This window comes from Vulpes vulpes, chromosome 12 (assembly GCF_048418805.1).
Source record: "Vulpes vulpes isolate BD-2025 chromosome 12, VulVul3, whole genome shotgun sequence".
NCBI lineage: Eukaryota > Metazoa > Chordata > Mammalia > Carnivora > Canidae > Vulpes > Vulpes vulpes.
The window spans coordinates 156,568,091-156,583,411 of NC_132791.1; the positions used below are offsets into that span (position 1 = coordinate 156,568,091).

A 15,321-nucleotide genomic window follows, 5' to 3' on the forward strand; every position below is an offset into this window, starting at 1 on the left:
TAATGGAACCTTCTTTATCGGGTTGTGTGTAAAATAATGGTATCTGAGACATGCTAAACAGCCAAAGAACGTTAGCTGCTACTGTTCTGATTGTCATGTTTTTTGTACTTACTCCGTCTCCATAGTCCTTAGTATAAGTATAGATCAGTACTGTTAATTTTGTCATTTCTGATCTCATATCAATGAGATGCTATATAATGTAAATATTAAATATTTTTGTCATCAGAAGTTACTGATTTTTTACCTCTGGAATAAACTTTGTCTTTTTATGCAACAATTATGTTTTTTTATATGTGGACTGTTTTAGTTATGCGCTTGCTTTAGAATGAAATAGAACCTCTACTTGGATATGCCATTTGATTCTGTTTTTCTTTTTTTTCATAGCAATACAAGTTCTTACGTTTCAGGAGATCTCTGCTCTTGTTAGTTAAGCATAGTTGTGTGGAATCACTGTTCCTGATTAGAAATTTCTGCATTGTTTATTATTTTCTTGGTAAGCATTTCTTCTGCTTTTTAAAACAGTGTATGTATTAGCTCATAGCTCAGAAAATGTCAGTTGCAAAGTCATTCTTGATTGTATGTTTCTTAATTGTAGGTATGTGATTAGTCCAACTAATTCATTGTTTAGGTTGTCAAAGGGTATTAGGTAAGGGAAAATGTTTTTAAAAATGTGGTATATGCATACAATAGAGTATTATTCAATCTTTGATAAAAAGAAGGAAATCATGTCACATATTACAACATGGATAAGCCTGAGGACATCATACTAAGTGAAATAAGCCAGTTGCAAAAAGACAAATTCTGCGTGATTCTACTTATATGAGGCATTATTTGAGTGGTCCAACTCTTAGAAACAGAAAGTAGAATTATGATTGCCAGGACTCTGTGGGGAGGGAAGAGGAGTTGTTGCTTAGTGGATAGAGAGTTTCAGTTTGTAAGATGAAAAAGTTTGGGAAATCTGTTGCACAAGTACATATACCATATGTATGCTTAATGGTTAAGATGATAAATTTTGTTACGTAGTTTTTACCACAATAAGAAAATGTTCATTTTTTAAAAAGAAAATATTGTATGTTGTTTGGTCAGTATTCTATAATAACACTCTCCTTTTTATAACTTTTTGTAACTTGGTACTAATATACTAGAAATATCCTGTTACTGAGGGAACCTTACAGAATTTATTAACATGAATTTTAAGCACAAAAATACAGCTTATTTAATATAAGGAGCAGCTCAAGTTGAATGGAAAACATTAATCTCAATAGCAACACAATAATACAAACAAAATTCAACATTCTAAAATACTGTTTTCAGACTGCAGATTTCCCCCACTATCTGAAAGTAGAGCATTCCTATGAAACCTTTTGTAAGCCAAAATGGCACAAAATGAAGAAGCAATTAGTGTTACTATTTTAAATGAAAAGATTTTTGAACCTCCCCACACCTGCAAAATATACTCTCTTGGGTTTTTCTGATACCTTAGGACACATCTTGCTAACAGATGCACAAAACAAATTGAGATAAAGCATAGACGCTCATGGACACAGTTCAAAGCTATGGAGGCTTAATGCTGAGATGCTGAATGTCTTTCCCAGGTTAGAGGCTTAGCTGCACCACTCTCACTGTTCAGGGTGCCCTGCTTTTGTACACTAACAGCTCTGGCTTGGTGCAAAACAAATGCTGAATGCTGTTTTTGCTTTTGTGCCTTATTCATAAATTTGGATTTCTTCAGTTAGTGAAAACAGGTACTAGCATTTGCCTTTCACAAAAGTGAAGTGACAACATGAACTTTCGAAAAGCAGGGAATACCTCTTTAACTTTCTGATCCTTTTAAAAAGGATCTGAAACTTTAAAAAAAAAATCTATGGAATAATTTTACAGAATTGTTCTCACTAAGTATACGCCATTCTGTTGTTTACTCACTTGTAGTTTATATAACCTGTTTTTCTATTTAGCTCTTATTATTGTCATTTCTAATGTTAACACTTTATTGTTGTTTTTTTTAACCTACTACCATGAGCCTAGATGTTCCCCTACAGTTGTACATTTGGGCTGACATAGCAGCCCTGTCAACATTTCCGTGGTCAGCTATTTCTTCTATAACCGCGTTTATGTTCCATTCAGATTTCAAGTATTACCACTTTTCCTTTCTTTGTTGCACTTTGGTCTTTTTGGCCAGTTTCATCTTTTAGTTATTCATTTTTGTAAAATGTGTGGGCTCTTCATGGGAGACAAGGAGGCAACACAATTATATGTTTTGCTGTCTGTGCCTGAACTGAGTAACAGATGTCCATGACCAGTTACCAACAGACTTAGGAAGAAGGGATATGATTAGTTACAAAATGTGGTGTGTGTGTGTTATCTACATACTGATTTGTGTACAAAAGCTAGAAGTAGTATATTCAGTTGCTCACAGTAAATATACCATGGTAACTGAAATTTGAATTGTGTTGTTGGGAGACTGGTATGATTTAACTAAACCACCATTAAAATATGACTGAAAAAAGTACATAATCCGACCTGTGCAGAACAAAGACTTCTTGTATTTAGAAATTATTCTCTTTTCCTGCCTATTCCCCCCCCCCCCCCTTTTTTTTAAGATTTATTTATTTACTTTAGAGAGAGCTGTGGTGGTAGGGGGCAGTGAGGGGCAGAGGGAGACAGAGAAAGAATCTCAAGCAGACTCCCCACTGAGTTCAGGGCCCAATATGGGGCTTGATCTCACAACCCTGAGCTGAGATCATGACCTGAGCTAAGATGAAGTGTTGTTTGCTTAACTGACGGAGCTACCCAGGTGCCCCTTAAGCCTATTCCTAATCAGTCTAACATTCTGGCTGAGGTCTTGGTGTCTACTTGGTGATCACATCAACCTCATAATACAAAGAATGGTTAAGATTTGCTTTATTAACTTCTTATGTTTATAGCATGGTATTATTTTCTTCTCAGGCCATATTCCAAAAACTTGGATTAGCACTGCGATGGACCTTCAGATAGATGAGTAAGTGATAGATGAAAAGTCTGGGGTTTTAAACTCTGCTAGTTTCCATCTTTTTAGGGTTTTGCCACTTTCCAGATGTGTTGTTTAGATTTAGCCTTTAAATTTTTTAAAACTTGTATTCATTTTGGAATATATCTAGTTCATAATTTAAAATTCCAATGCCATATAAAAGCATATAGAGTTAAAAAGAATCCTTTTGCTCCAGTTTCTAGTCACCCAGTTCTTCTCCCTAGAAGTAAATGTTTTTTGTTAGATACAGCCTTTATGTTATGGAAAAGTAGACTTTTGAGTTGCATGGACATACCTCTCTTTTGCTTTTCTCCTTAATAATCATTTTCTGCTATGGTGTAGTAGGCAAGCATAGTGCTATGGTATTATTCTCATTTTGCCTCTAAGGAAGCCAAAATTGAACAAGATCATGTGACCAGTTGAAGATCATGAAGTGGCAGTTGAGTGGCATCACTAAAATGTATTGCTCTAGTTATTCCCCATGTACTTTGCACATGATAAAGCATTAATCTTTACTTGGCAAATCAATGTAAATTTCTCTATTAGTATTTGTTCTTTTAATTTTTGGCTATTAGATTTTTTTGTCATGTGGATTTAACTAATACTATTTTTAGGGAGTGGGGATATTGATATTTGTGAGTGCTTAAGATATTATGGTTTCTATGTTGTGGATTTCAGTTTCTAACTTTTAATAGTTTCTAGGTAAAATTTAGTTTTGTCCTCTGCTTAATTCCTAGATATGAAACTAAATGCATGGGTCATTTATTATGGTAGTCTGAATCTTAGGTTGGGTCAAATGGAAAAAGAAAAATAATTGTATTTTATTTTAACATAGTGCTTTTTTCTTTCACTTGAAATACATTTTGCTTGTGTGACAGTGCCTAATAAACTATCCTTAATATATATGGTAGGTCCTCAGTAAATATTTACTTAAAATTTGAAAATAAGGGATCCCTGGGTGGCGCAGCGGTTTGGCGCCTGCCTTTGGCCCAGGGCGCGATCCTGGAGACCCGCGATTGAATCCCACGTTGGGCTCCCGGTGCATGGAGCCTGCTTCTCCCTCTGCCTATGTCTCTGCCTCTCTCTCTCTCTCTCTCTCTCTCTCTCTCTCTCTCTGTGTGACTATCATAGATAAATAAAAATTTTTTAAAAAATCTGAAAATAACTTCATTCTCCCAGGAAATGTTAAGCACTATGCTGGGTACTCCCAATATAAGGTGTTTTAAATCTTCTAATAGCCATAAGAGGTAGAAAGAGATTAGGCCACTGTTACATGAATAAGAAAATTGAGGCAGGTTAGGTCAAGCAGTTAACATAATCACAACCCTCATAAATAGCAGAGCCAGAGGTTCTAATCCTGCTTTTAAAATTGCTAGTTGTATGTATGATTATGATGACTTTGCCAATTAATCTGTTCAAGGTTTTGATAAAGGAATGTTCACTTTATTTATTTATTTATTTATTTATTTATTTATTTTTTATTTATTTGAGGGATCCCTGGGTGGCTCAGCGATTTAGATGCGTGCCTTTGACCCAGGGTGTGATCCTGGAGTCCCGGGATCGAGTCCCACATCAGGCTCCCTGCATGGAGCCTGCTTCTCCCTTTGCCTGTGTCTCTGCCTCTCTCTCTCTCTCTCTCTCTCTCTCTCTGTCTCTCATGAATAAATAAATTAAAAAAAATTTTTTTATTTATTAGAGAGAGCACGCACGCATGGGGGAGGGACAGAGTAAGAATAAGAGTAACAAGGAAACTCCCTGCTGAACACAGACCCCCATGGAGCTGATCCTAGGACCCCAAGATCATGACCTGAGCTGGTCAGACACTCAACAGACTGAGCCACCCAGGCGCCCCTTCATTTAGTCTTCTAACAGTTTCTTTAATTATTTTAAAAGTAAAGATTGTGATTTTTAGATAATGCTACGTGCTCTTAACTATTGTGGAACTATTTTTAGGGTGTAAACACAAAGCTGAAATCTGGCCTAGGAGAGGTGATAATCTTGTTGAATGGTTAGGCATCAAAGTAAAAGTACTAAAATTTTACCCAGCAATTAAGGGTTGACTTGTAGGTTTGGCTCATTCTTCCTCCATAATAAATGACAGTAAAGATTAGGAACACAAGAAACTGAGCACAAGTTTAGGTCTGTTCTTCTTTTAAGGCTCCCTTAGTAGTATATAAGTAGTATATAAGAAGGTGTTAGAGGGATCCCTGGGTGGCGCAGCGGTTTGGCGCCTGCCTTTGGCCCAGGGCGCGATCCTGAAGACCTGGGATCGAGTCCTACGTCGGGCTCCCGGTGCATGGAGCCTGCTTCTCCCTCTGCCTGTGTCTCTGCTTCTCTCTCTCTCTCTGTGTGCTATCATAAATAAATAAAAATAAAAAAAAAAAGGTGTTAGAGAATTGTATGGAGTGCAAAAGGAAAGGCATCTATATCACCATTATTATGTAGAAATAAGGTTTATTTGTTTCTCATTGTGAGGCCCCAAGTCTGTTAAATGCTTAGATTGTATTTTCCCCATAGGATTAAATAGTAATTTCTGCTTTTATAGGCAGTTTCACAGGCCTCTTGACACTGTGCGTGGCCTCTTGAATCTCTCATTACTCTACCATGTCTGGCTTTGTGGTGTCTTTCTTCTGATGACTTGGTATATCTCATGGATACTCTTCAAAATCTTTGCCACAGAGGTTAGTATTGAGTTTTTTGTTAATGCTTTTGTATTTTGGAGTGCACAGATTTGTTTTTAGCAAGCAGAGCACTGAGTAATATGCTATTGTGCCCAAAGCCATTTTGAGTAAGTTGGGTTTTGGTCTCTTTTCTGAGACTTCCTTAGGGATGTATCATTTGTAACCATAATTTACTTCGTGTGTGTGTGTGTGTGTGTGTGTGTGTGTGTGTGAGTAAGGAACGGTGTTAGTGTTCTTGGTTTTTGGAAACTAAACTGAATGAACTGCTAGTGGAACTTACCCTGCTTTATCCATAGTGTAAGTCTCTTCTGAAGGTTTCCATTTCTCTGTTTAGCAAATACTAAATGCCTGGATTTTAAATTAGTTTTATGTGCTATCGGTGTAACTACTACTAAAATATTTAATATAAGACAATCAAATATTTGTTCTTTGAGAGAAAGTTTTAAATTTTGTATTGAAATTATTTTAAATGAATGGGAATTACATTATCTTTATCATATAGGTATTTGTCTTAGAAAATGAGTGTTTTATTTTACCATCTCTGTAGGTGTGTGTCCCTTCAGTGGCTTCAGAATATTTATTTCTAGTATTGGGGGCCAGAGATGTAATAAAATTGAGAGAATAACATTTAGAAAGTAGTGTGTTTGGGTATATTTAATTTTAGTGCAACCTATTATTAAAACACTGAAGATGTTAATTTGGTTGTATTGTCTCTTGTAATAAATTTCAGTTAGTGTTAACTTACTGAATATAATAAAGTCAAGAAAATAATCATTTTCATGGTCCTTATATTTGATTATATTTGATAGGCTCATCTGTTCCCTGTTCAGCCACCATTTTCAGAAGAGTCGGATGAATGCCTCCCAAAGGTTTTAAACAGCAATCCTCCCCTCATCATAAAGGTACCTATGAACTACGCATTTTATGTCTTTACACAGTCATTTCTAACTTGTCTTTTGGAATGGACTTATTTTTTTTATAATAAATTTATTTTTTATTGGTGTTCAATTTTGGAATGGACTTAATATTTAGTGTACTTAGATATATTTTTTGAGGGCCTAGAATATTCTAGTACCAGTATTGTAAGAAATCAACTACATGCTGCATTGACTGCTATTTACTTTTTTTCAGTTTTCATTCCAAGTGACTAAAATACAGAGATGTATGGCAGCATATGTGTACAAACTAATCTAATTTGTACAATATTTAGAATAGATATAAAAATATTTCCAAGCATGAAATACCATGATACCAACCATATGCATTAGCTTTTTACAAACTCCTCATGGTAGCAAAACAAAATACTGTTTCTCTTTTGTTTTTTGTTTTTTAATCATTGAGTCAAGTTGTATTTTTACTCCTAAAATAATTGTTGACTGTTAGGATCAAAGGTAGTGCTTGGTAGGTATACCCATACAGTGAACTCTTTATTTATTTATTTATTTATTTTTTAAGATTTTATTTATGAGAGACACGGAGAGAGAGTCAGAGACACAGGCAGAGGGAGAAGCAGGCTCCATGCAGGGAGCCCGATGTGGGACTCGATCCTGGGTCTCCAGGATCATGCCCTGGGCTGAAGGCGACGCTAAACCACTTAGCCACTGGGGCTGCCCTGAATTCTCTTTAAATAGGAATAATGATAATGATCCTAAAATCAATTTTAATCAAAAGAGCTGAAAGAAGTTGTAGTAAGTTTATAAGTTAAACTAAGTGAGAATAACTTATTTTGATTTAAATTGTATTTTGAAATTTTAAAGTATATCTACAGTATGTGTGATCCTGTTAAGAGGTTATAGTGCTTAAAAAAGAATTTGAAGAAAATGGAACCCAGAGTTCGGAATACACTGTAGAAAAGTTGTAAACTTATAAGAAAACAAACCACTGAGGTTCTGATTACCTTTAAACATCAATTATTACTAATTTATTAGATAAACAAAAATATCAGGTACTCATTTGGTTATTGAACAAGTCTGTATTTGCTCGGTAGGTATCAGTCATTGCTAGTTTCGTAAGGCATAATAACGAATTAGATGTAGCACAGCCTGATGGAGAAAGCAGATACACAAAATAACGAAAATTTACTGCGGTAAGTGCGGTGGGAACCACTTTCTCTGCTTGCAACTAAAATAATAGAGTTTCACAGAAGTTATGGTGTCTTGAATGATGGCTGAAAGGGTTTGCCAGGAAACAAAATGAAGATTTTCAGTAAAAGAATACAGTATATGTTGTGTGCCTACCTTGTGCCAGACACTCCTTTGAATGTGATAGCAAGTAAGGTGCTGTCCCTGCCTCACAGTTTAGTGAGTGGAACCAGAAGAGACAAGGAAACAGGCAGTTACAATAAATTATGTTAAGTGCCGTGGTTAAGAACTGTGTGAGTATATGTTTGTGTGTGGGAGGCCTGGGAAGTTCCAAGAGTGATGTTTTAAGTTTACCACTTTAGAGTGGGGAAATAGCACAGAGAGTTCTATAGTTTCTTGTAACTGGAGCCTACAGTGGCTGGGGTAGCCTACCGAGGGTAGAGGCAAGAAAGTTTTGGGAGTCTAGAAATGAAGGTTATGGTTCTGAAAAGCATTTCCTTTATGAGAAATTTGAAGTAATTTCCCCTTACCTATATATTGCTGAGATTTTATGTAGAAGTTAAAAAAATTTAAATAATGTGTATTTTTTCCCCCGTTTAGTATTTGGCCTTGCAGGACCTGATGTTGCTTTCTCAGTATTCTCCTTCACGAAGACAAGAAGTTTTTAGCCTTAGCCAACCAGGTATTGCTGAAAGTAACAGATACAGGCGTATGTGTGCAGAAAGTGTTCCACTTAAAATTTTTGGTTACAGAGATGTGTTTAATAAAACCTCACATAGCTGTGAGTCCATTAAATGAAGTATTGATTTAAATATTACGCAAGTGTTTCCATTGCTATCATTAGATGTTGTATTTCCAGAAAAATACTATTAAACTTTTATATGTTATCTTCTTTAGCATCCTCATTCCCTTAACCTGAAGAAACTATGAGGTAGGTTGACAGTTCTAGAGCAGAAGAGTTAGAGAGCATGTTTAAGAGTCCTCAAAGTTTTAATGCTACAAGGAGTCTTGAAAATCAGATCATCTAATCCCTAGTTGGGGAACCTAAGTCTTAGAGAGATTAAGTGACTTACATACAGTTAATGTCAGAGATGGAAAAAGAAATTTGATCATTTGACTCCCTCCTTCTGCCATGCTACTTTGCCTCCCTTTAAAAAAAAAAAAAAGTGAAACTACTAGATTTGATGGTGACCCAAGGTTGCTCTTGGCAACTCCAAAACACTTCTCCATTGTTACTTGTTACTCCTTCTTACAACTATGCCAGTGCTAAACTTGTTCCTGGATGGAAAGCATCTCATCCAGTATAGAACAGAGAACCTAGGTAGCTTTTCATCTCTGTAATCAGCTTTTCATTATTTTGCCATACTTACCATTTCCCACATTATAAAAGAAAGCTACTATAGTTAAATGTTACATGGAAATGAAATTAGGTTATGTAAATGTATAAATGATTGGAGCTGATGCCATGGAAAATTAACTAACAAGTCCTTTCTATCAGACAGGTTCACCAAGGAATTCTCTATGCATTAAATATTTTCACTAGATATCCTGGTAAACTGTAACAGAATGACATGTTTTCTGCCAGAGAACTTACATTCTAGGGCGTATTATTAAAATTTAACTTGATCATCACATAATTCCTTAGTGATGGTCCTGAGTTAATAGCAATATAGAACATTCTGGGACCTACTAATGGAGTATTTTGTTTGCTTGCTGGTTAAGTTGTATTCCTCTTGAGCTATAAATGGGGTGATGTTTAAGGAGTGATCCAAGTGAAGAGAGAAACATTATATGGCACTCAGAATGGGGAAACCAGTTTTCAGTGGACTCCTCAGCTTTTCTCAACGAATAGAGATTGATTGGTTGATTTTTAAATGGCAGCTATAGGAGATAAAGGTCTTAGAAAATGAAAAGATAATGAGAAGTAAAGGAATTTTTACAAGATTGCGGATCACAGTAGCTTAAGTTAAAGAATATAAATTCTCTAAGTATAAACTATAATTGTTATCAAATAATGTGTTGTTCCTATAGAAGGAAAAACAAATGGAGCTATTATAAATAAACATGTAAGGAAACAGTGGGCCTGATACAACAATTTATAGGTCCTGGGGGGCCATGGGGTACATGTCATTAGACATGTTTGTACTCATTGTCTTAGTCTTTAGTCTGTTCTGCTCTTCTTCACTCAACCCATGCTCTAGTGTTTGGCTTTATTTTAGCAGCCAATTTGAGAGGTGTTTTGTTTTGCTTTGTTTTTTTTATGGTAAAATAGCAAGCTTTTGCTTGTAGACTTTTCGGAAAATTATTTTGTCCAAATATTTATTGAACTCCTGCTGTGTATTAGATGACAGGAGTCTAAATAGTAGCTTAGCCAAGGAATGTAGGCCCTGATGCAAAGTGTTATCTAGCATTTCTTTTTTCTTTTAGGATTTTATTTATTTATTAGAGCAAGGGCGAGGGAGGAGAGCCACAATGGGGAGGGAGAAGCAGAGGGAAAAGCAGACTCCCCACTGAGCAGGAAGCCCGATGCATGGCTTGGTCCCAAGACCCAGGGATCATGACCTGAGCCAAAAGCAGACACCTAACTGACTGAGCCATCCAAGCACCTCTGTCATATCGCATTTCTTACTGAGTTTTCTCCTCACTTTGAGAAGGTAACTATGTACATTTTCAAAGCTGGTATTTGGATCTCCTAGGTGGACATCCGCACAATTGGACAGCCATTTCAAGGGAGTGTTTGAACCTTTTAAATGATATGACTCAGAAACTGGTTCTCTACCAAGAAGCAGCTGCTACGAATGGGAGACTGGTGTCCTCATACTCCGTGGAACCTAAGAAATTGAATTCTCCAGGTAATTCCTGTATTACTGTGAGAGGACAGTGTCTGTACATTTTATTTCCTAAGAAAGATGACAGTAGTTAATCTAAGGATATGTATACATGAGTGTGAGGGATATATTTTTAGGGAAAATTGATCTAATAAGTGGGATATTGTACTGAACCAAGAAAAAGTCCTGCATATCATTGTAGATTGAAGAAATGAAGTTGGGAAGTCCGCTCTGTGGGTAGCATTAGAAAGGCTAACAAACTGGCACATCTGATAGAAGGCGTCAGCTTCCTCAAGTGCATGGCCAGGTGAAGCTTTTCAGGTGGTACTGCGTGCTGTTCTCGTTATAATATCCCAAACATATAAAGTTGCTGGACAGTGCCCAGAGGAGAGCACTTGGAATGACTGAGCAGTTTCACCATGTGGTTTATCACATTCATTGTTTTAAGATAGCTTAATAGGATGCTTGAAGGATTGAGGCTGAGGGGATGACATAGAGTGGAGGGACCCAGGTTATTTGACCAAATTCCTTAAGAAGCCTAGGAATGTGTTAGACTAATGAAGGGACTTAATGTCCACATGCCTTTTGGAGGCAGGCCTTGAATGAAAATGGGCAAAACTGGCTGGGTGAGAACTGTGATAACCTTGAGAGCGCTGGCTTCGTCTGAAGGGGAAGCTGTGGATTAGGTTCAGCCCTAATCCAATTCCCTTCTGGGAATTTGGACCTGGTATTCTGTGCCATACATACCACCTCCCCACCTCTGCACCTCATTGTTAAGTAAGCTAACAATATTGTGGGTGAAATTTTCCACTTTTTAAATGTTGGCAATTAATCTTGATATTTAAAAAAAAATTCCTATATGGGTTACAGCAAGCATCATTACTTTGGTGGGGGTCATAGAGCAAAAGCAAAGAATTTTTCATTACAAATGAAAAATGAGGGATCCCTGGGTGGCGCAGCAGTTTGGCACCTCCCTTTGGCCCAGGGCGCGATCCTGGAGACCCGGGATCGAATCCCACATCGGGCTCCCGGTGCATGGAGCCTGCTTCTCCCTCTGCCTGTGTCTCTGCCTCTCTCTCTCTCTCTCTCTGTGACTATCATAAATAAATAAAAATTAAAAAAAAAAAAACACAAATGAAAAATGATTTAGGTAAGACCATGAATGTCATATTTTAAAAGAGTGTTTCAGTTGTACTCAGCATTCGAATTAACATTTATTTTATTCAACAAATGCTTATTGATTGTTTACTATATATTAAGCAGTATGCTGGAAGTCAGAGAGTCAAAGATGAAAAAACACTTTTGGAACTGACCTTTTGGTGGGAGGCACACAAATAATGACAAGACAATGTATCTGCTTAAAAGGAAGTCTGTCACAATGAAGTCCAAATGGGAAGGATGATGATTGATAATGAAGGGAGGCCTTGTATGTACACAATGGAGTTTGCATTTTATAGGGAGAGGGTGCCTTTAGAGGATTTTAAATAGGCCAGTTCTATCACATTAGCATGTTAGATCATTGTAGCTCTGGGTTGAGGGAGTCATGGGTCTGACCAAGTAGGAATTATTCATTATTTTAAATGGTTGTCACATCCCATCACTTAGTCAAAATTTGTTTCTAATTTTGCAGAACTTAAAAAACTTCAGTCTTAATTTTTAAATTGATTCTTCAAATATTTCTAGCTGTCACTAACCTTAAAAAGTCATTAATAAAAGTTTGGCACTTTAAATGTTTGATCTTTTATGGTGGTTTTATTAAGAATACTAATGTAACTTACTTGTCTTTATGCCTTGTACTGAAGTGGCCAGAAAAATATTCCTTAGCTTTTATACAACAGTCTATAAATTGGTGATTGTAAGATAATTTTTGAAGGTGTTTACAGGTCATATTTGTAGATGATCCTGGGCAAATTCATCTATGGTGTGACTTTTGTTAACTTGGAAAAATTCTGTGGAAAATGGATAAATGTGGACCCTTTATCAGTACATTTTCACAGTGCAGATTTAGTCAAAGTAACACCTGTAGTAGGCCCTTTCAGTAACATTGGACTGACTCCAGTGCAGTAATTGAAGTTGTTGCCATTTGAAAATAGAATATAAATTGAAAGGTTTGTTCAACACAGCTTATATTTAGAGAAACTGACCTTGAAGGTGAAGATACTCTCTGGATGGGAGAAGACAAGAGAGGCTGCACCCGTCTGACGAGAGAAAATGTGTAACGCTATGCAAGTGATCTCTGAACTTGTAAAAGCTGGATGTGGAGAATGTAAACCTAAAAAGAAACAGCCCAAGCCTTGGGTAGATGAATTAAACCAAAAACTGAGATGTGTAAAATTTGTTCAGGTTGCCTCTTCAGTGCTGGATCTGTTCTTTTACAGAAGAAACTACTTTTCAGACCCCGAAATCTAGCCAGATGACTCGGCCTCCAGTGCCACCATTAGTTAAGACGTCATTGTTTTCCTCAAAATTATCTACACCTGATGTTACAAGTCCCCTCGGAACCCCGTTTGGCTCTAGTGTGGTGAATCGGATGGCTGGAATTTTTGATGTAAATACCTGCTATGGGTCCCCTCAGAGTTCTCAGCTAATAAGAAGAGGGCCAAGATTGTGGACTTCTGCTTCTGGTAAGGGGACTGTTTTCGAATATTTGAAATGTCATAGTTGCAGAGACTCAGATATCCTGCGTTTTCACCATCTTGGTTTTTTTGTTTGTTTGTTTTTGTTTTTTTTATTTAGATCAGCAGATGACTGAATTTTCTAACCCTTCTCCATCTACCTCCATTAGTGCTGAGGGTAAGACAGCGAGACAACCCAGTATGATTTGCTCATGGATTCAGAATAAACGTGAACAGGTAGGATGATATAATTATAGGATGTATATTTGAGCACATTTCGCATTGAGCGTATCAAGGATCTCACATGAATAAGCCATCAGGGGTAAATAAGACTTTTTTTTTTTTGATGCTTCCTGTATTAAATTGACTCATATGAAATTGCTGGTATTTGACTGGTTTTGAATATATAAATTGAAATTTCATGTGACTTAACCTAATATGATACTTTGATCTGTGAATTCTTTCATTTAAGAAATATTAACTGAGTTCTTTCTGTATGCAGACTGTGGGTTTTTTGGTTTTTTTAAAGGATTTTATTTATTCATGAGAGACACACAGAGAGAGAAAGGCACAGACACAGGCAGAGGGAGAAGCAGGCTCCATTCCATGCAGGGAGCCTGACGTGGGACTCGATCCCCAGTCTCTTGGACCACACCCTGGGCTGAAGGCGGCCCTAAACTGCTGAGCCACCCGGGCTGACCCAGACCAGTTTTAGGCACTGGGAAAACAGCAAACAAAAGCCCCGAATATGTACATTCCAGCAAGGGGAAATAGACAAGCAAATGTCTTAAACTGTATCTCTTTGGATCTCTTTGGATATAAAAACATACTATGAATTGTAAGACTTACTTTGTGTACTGTTAAGAAAAAAGTTGCCGTTAAACCATGACATGCTGTGGACTAAGTGCATCCCAATATGTTTAATTCAAAATATGAAAAATGGATGTTTTCAAAGGGAAAAAAACTTGATGTCTTAAGTGCTGCATAGAAAAATGGGCAGCCCGGGTGGCTCAGCGGTTTAGCGCCACCTTCAGCCCAGGGCGTGATCCTGGAGACCGGGGATCGAGTCCCACATCGGGCTCCCTGCATGGAGTCTGTTTCTCCCTCTGCTTGTGTCTCTGCTCTCTCTCTCTCTCTCTCTCTCTCTCTCTCTCTCTCTCTGTGTCTCTCATGAATAAATAAATAAAATCTTAAAAAAAAAAAAGGCTCATTGATTAGGGGACACTTGATTAGAAACCTGAAGGGAAGGTGGGGAACAGCAAGATACAGAGGTCTTTAGGTGGGAGTGCGCTTAGTTTGTGTGAGGAATAACATGGACACTAGCAGGTGGTGATGAAGTCAGAGAGGTAGCAGGCACCCAGAGCTCATCAGGCGCGTTAGCTACTATGAAGACTGGCATTTTCTCTGAGTGAGTTGGAAAGCCACAGGGTGATTTTGTCCACAAGAATGACATGATGTAACCTTACATTTTGAAAGTGCTGCTTTAGCTGTTGTGTTGAGATTAGATTCTCAGGGGTCAGGAGTAGAAGCAGAGAGACAGTTGTAAAGCTGTCGAAGTAATATAGTGGGAGATGATCGTATCAGTGACCAGAGTGATTATGGCAGAGGCTGTAAGATGTGATCAAGGTCTGGATGTATTTGAAAGTAGGTGTAATAGGATTTGTTTATGATCTGGTTGTGGTGTAAAAGAGCGCAATGTTGACCTCGAACCAAGTTTTTGGTTTGAGGATCTGAAATACAGTTGCAGTTAGCTGATGATTCAGGGAGAGGAGATTTGGTAGAAGTAAGGTAGGGAAATCATGAATTTGGTTTATGTCCATTTTGAGATGCTTATTAGACAACCAATTGAAAATACCAAGTAAGAACTGAGGCATATATCCAGAGCATACGGGAAAGTTCTGGGCTAGAAATAGAAATTTAGAAGTCCTCAGAATACAGACAGTATTTAAAGCCATGAGACTCCATGAAAACTCTTTGGATGCAGAAGAAGAGAGATGCAGGAACGGGACCCTCTAGTGACTACAGGTCTGGGAGATGAGGACTGGTAGAGGAGATCAAGTGGCTGTGGAGGTGAGAAGAGAACCGAGAAAAGAAGAATGGTGCCACATG

The 15,321-nt window shown here is 37.4% G+C and overlaps 1 protein-coding gene across 1 annotated transcript in view; it reads left to right on the forward strand.

Annotated features, from left to right (window-relative positions):
* The window catches only part of NDC1 (NDC1 transmembrane nucleoporin), a 47,644-nt gene that overhangs the window by 13,841 nt on the left and 18,482 nt on the right, over nucleotides 1-15,321 (forward strand). Inside the window, exons 6-13 of the mRNA XM_026007042.2 lie at nucleotides 385-493; nucleotides 2,947-2,998; nucleotides 5,553-5,688; nucleotides 6,498-6,590; nucleotides 8,370-8,451; nucleotides 10,466-10,621; nucleotides 12,976-13,221; nucleotides 13,334-13,449. Of these exons, the coding sequence (XP_025862827.2) occupies nucleotides 385-493; nucleotides 2,947-2,998; nucleotides 5,553-5,688; nucleotides 6,498-6,590; nucleotides 8,370-8,451; nucleotides 10,466-10,621; nucleotides 12,976-13,221; nucleotides 13,334-13,449 (990 nt within the window). The remainder of the gene's footprint in view (nucleotides 1-384; nucleotides 494-2,946; nucleotides 2,999-5,552; nucleotides 5,689-6,497; nucleotides 6,591-8,369; nucleotides 8,452-10,465; nucleotides 10,622-12,975; nucleotides 13,222-13,333; nucleotides 13,450-15,321) is intronic.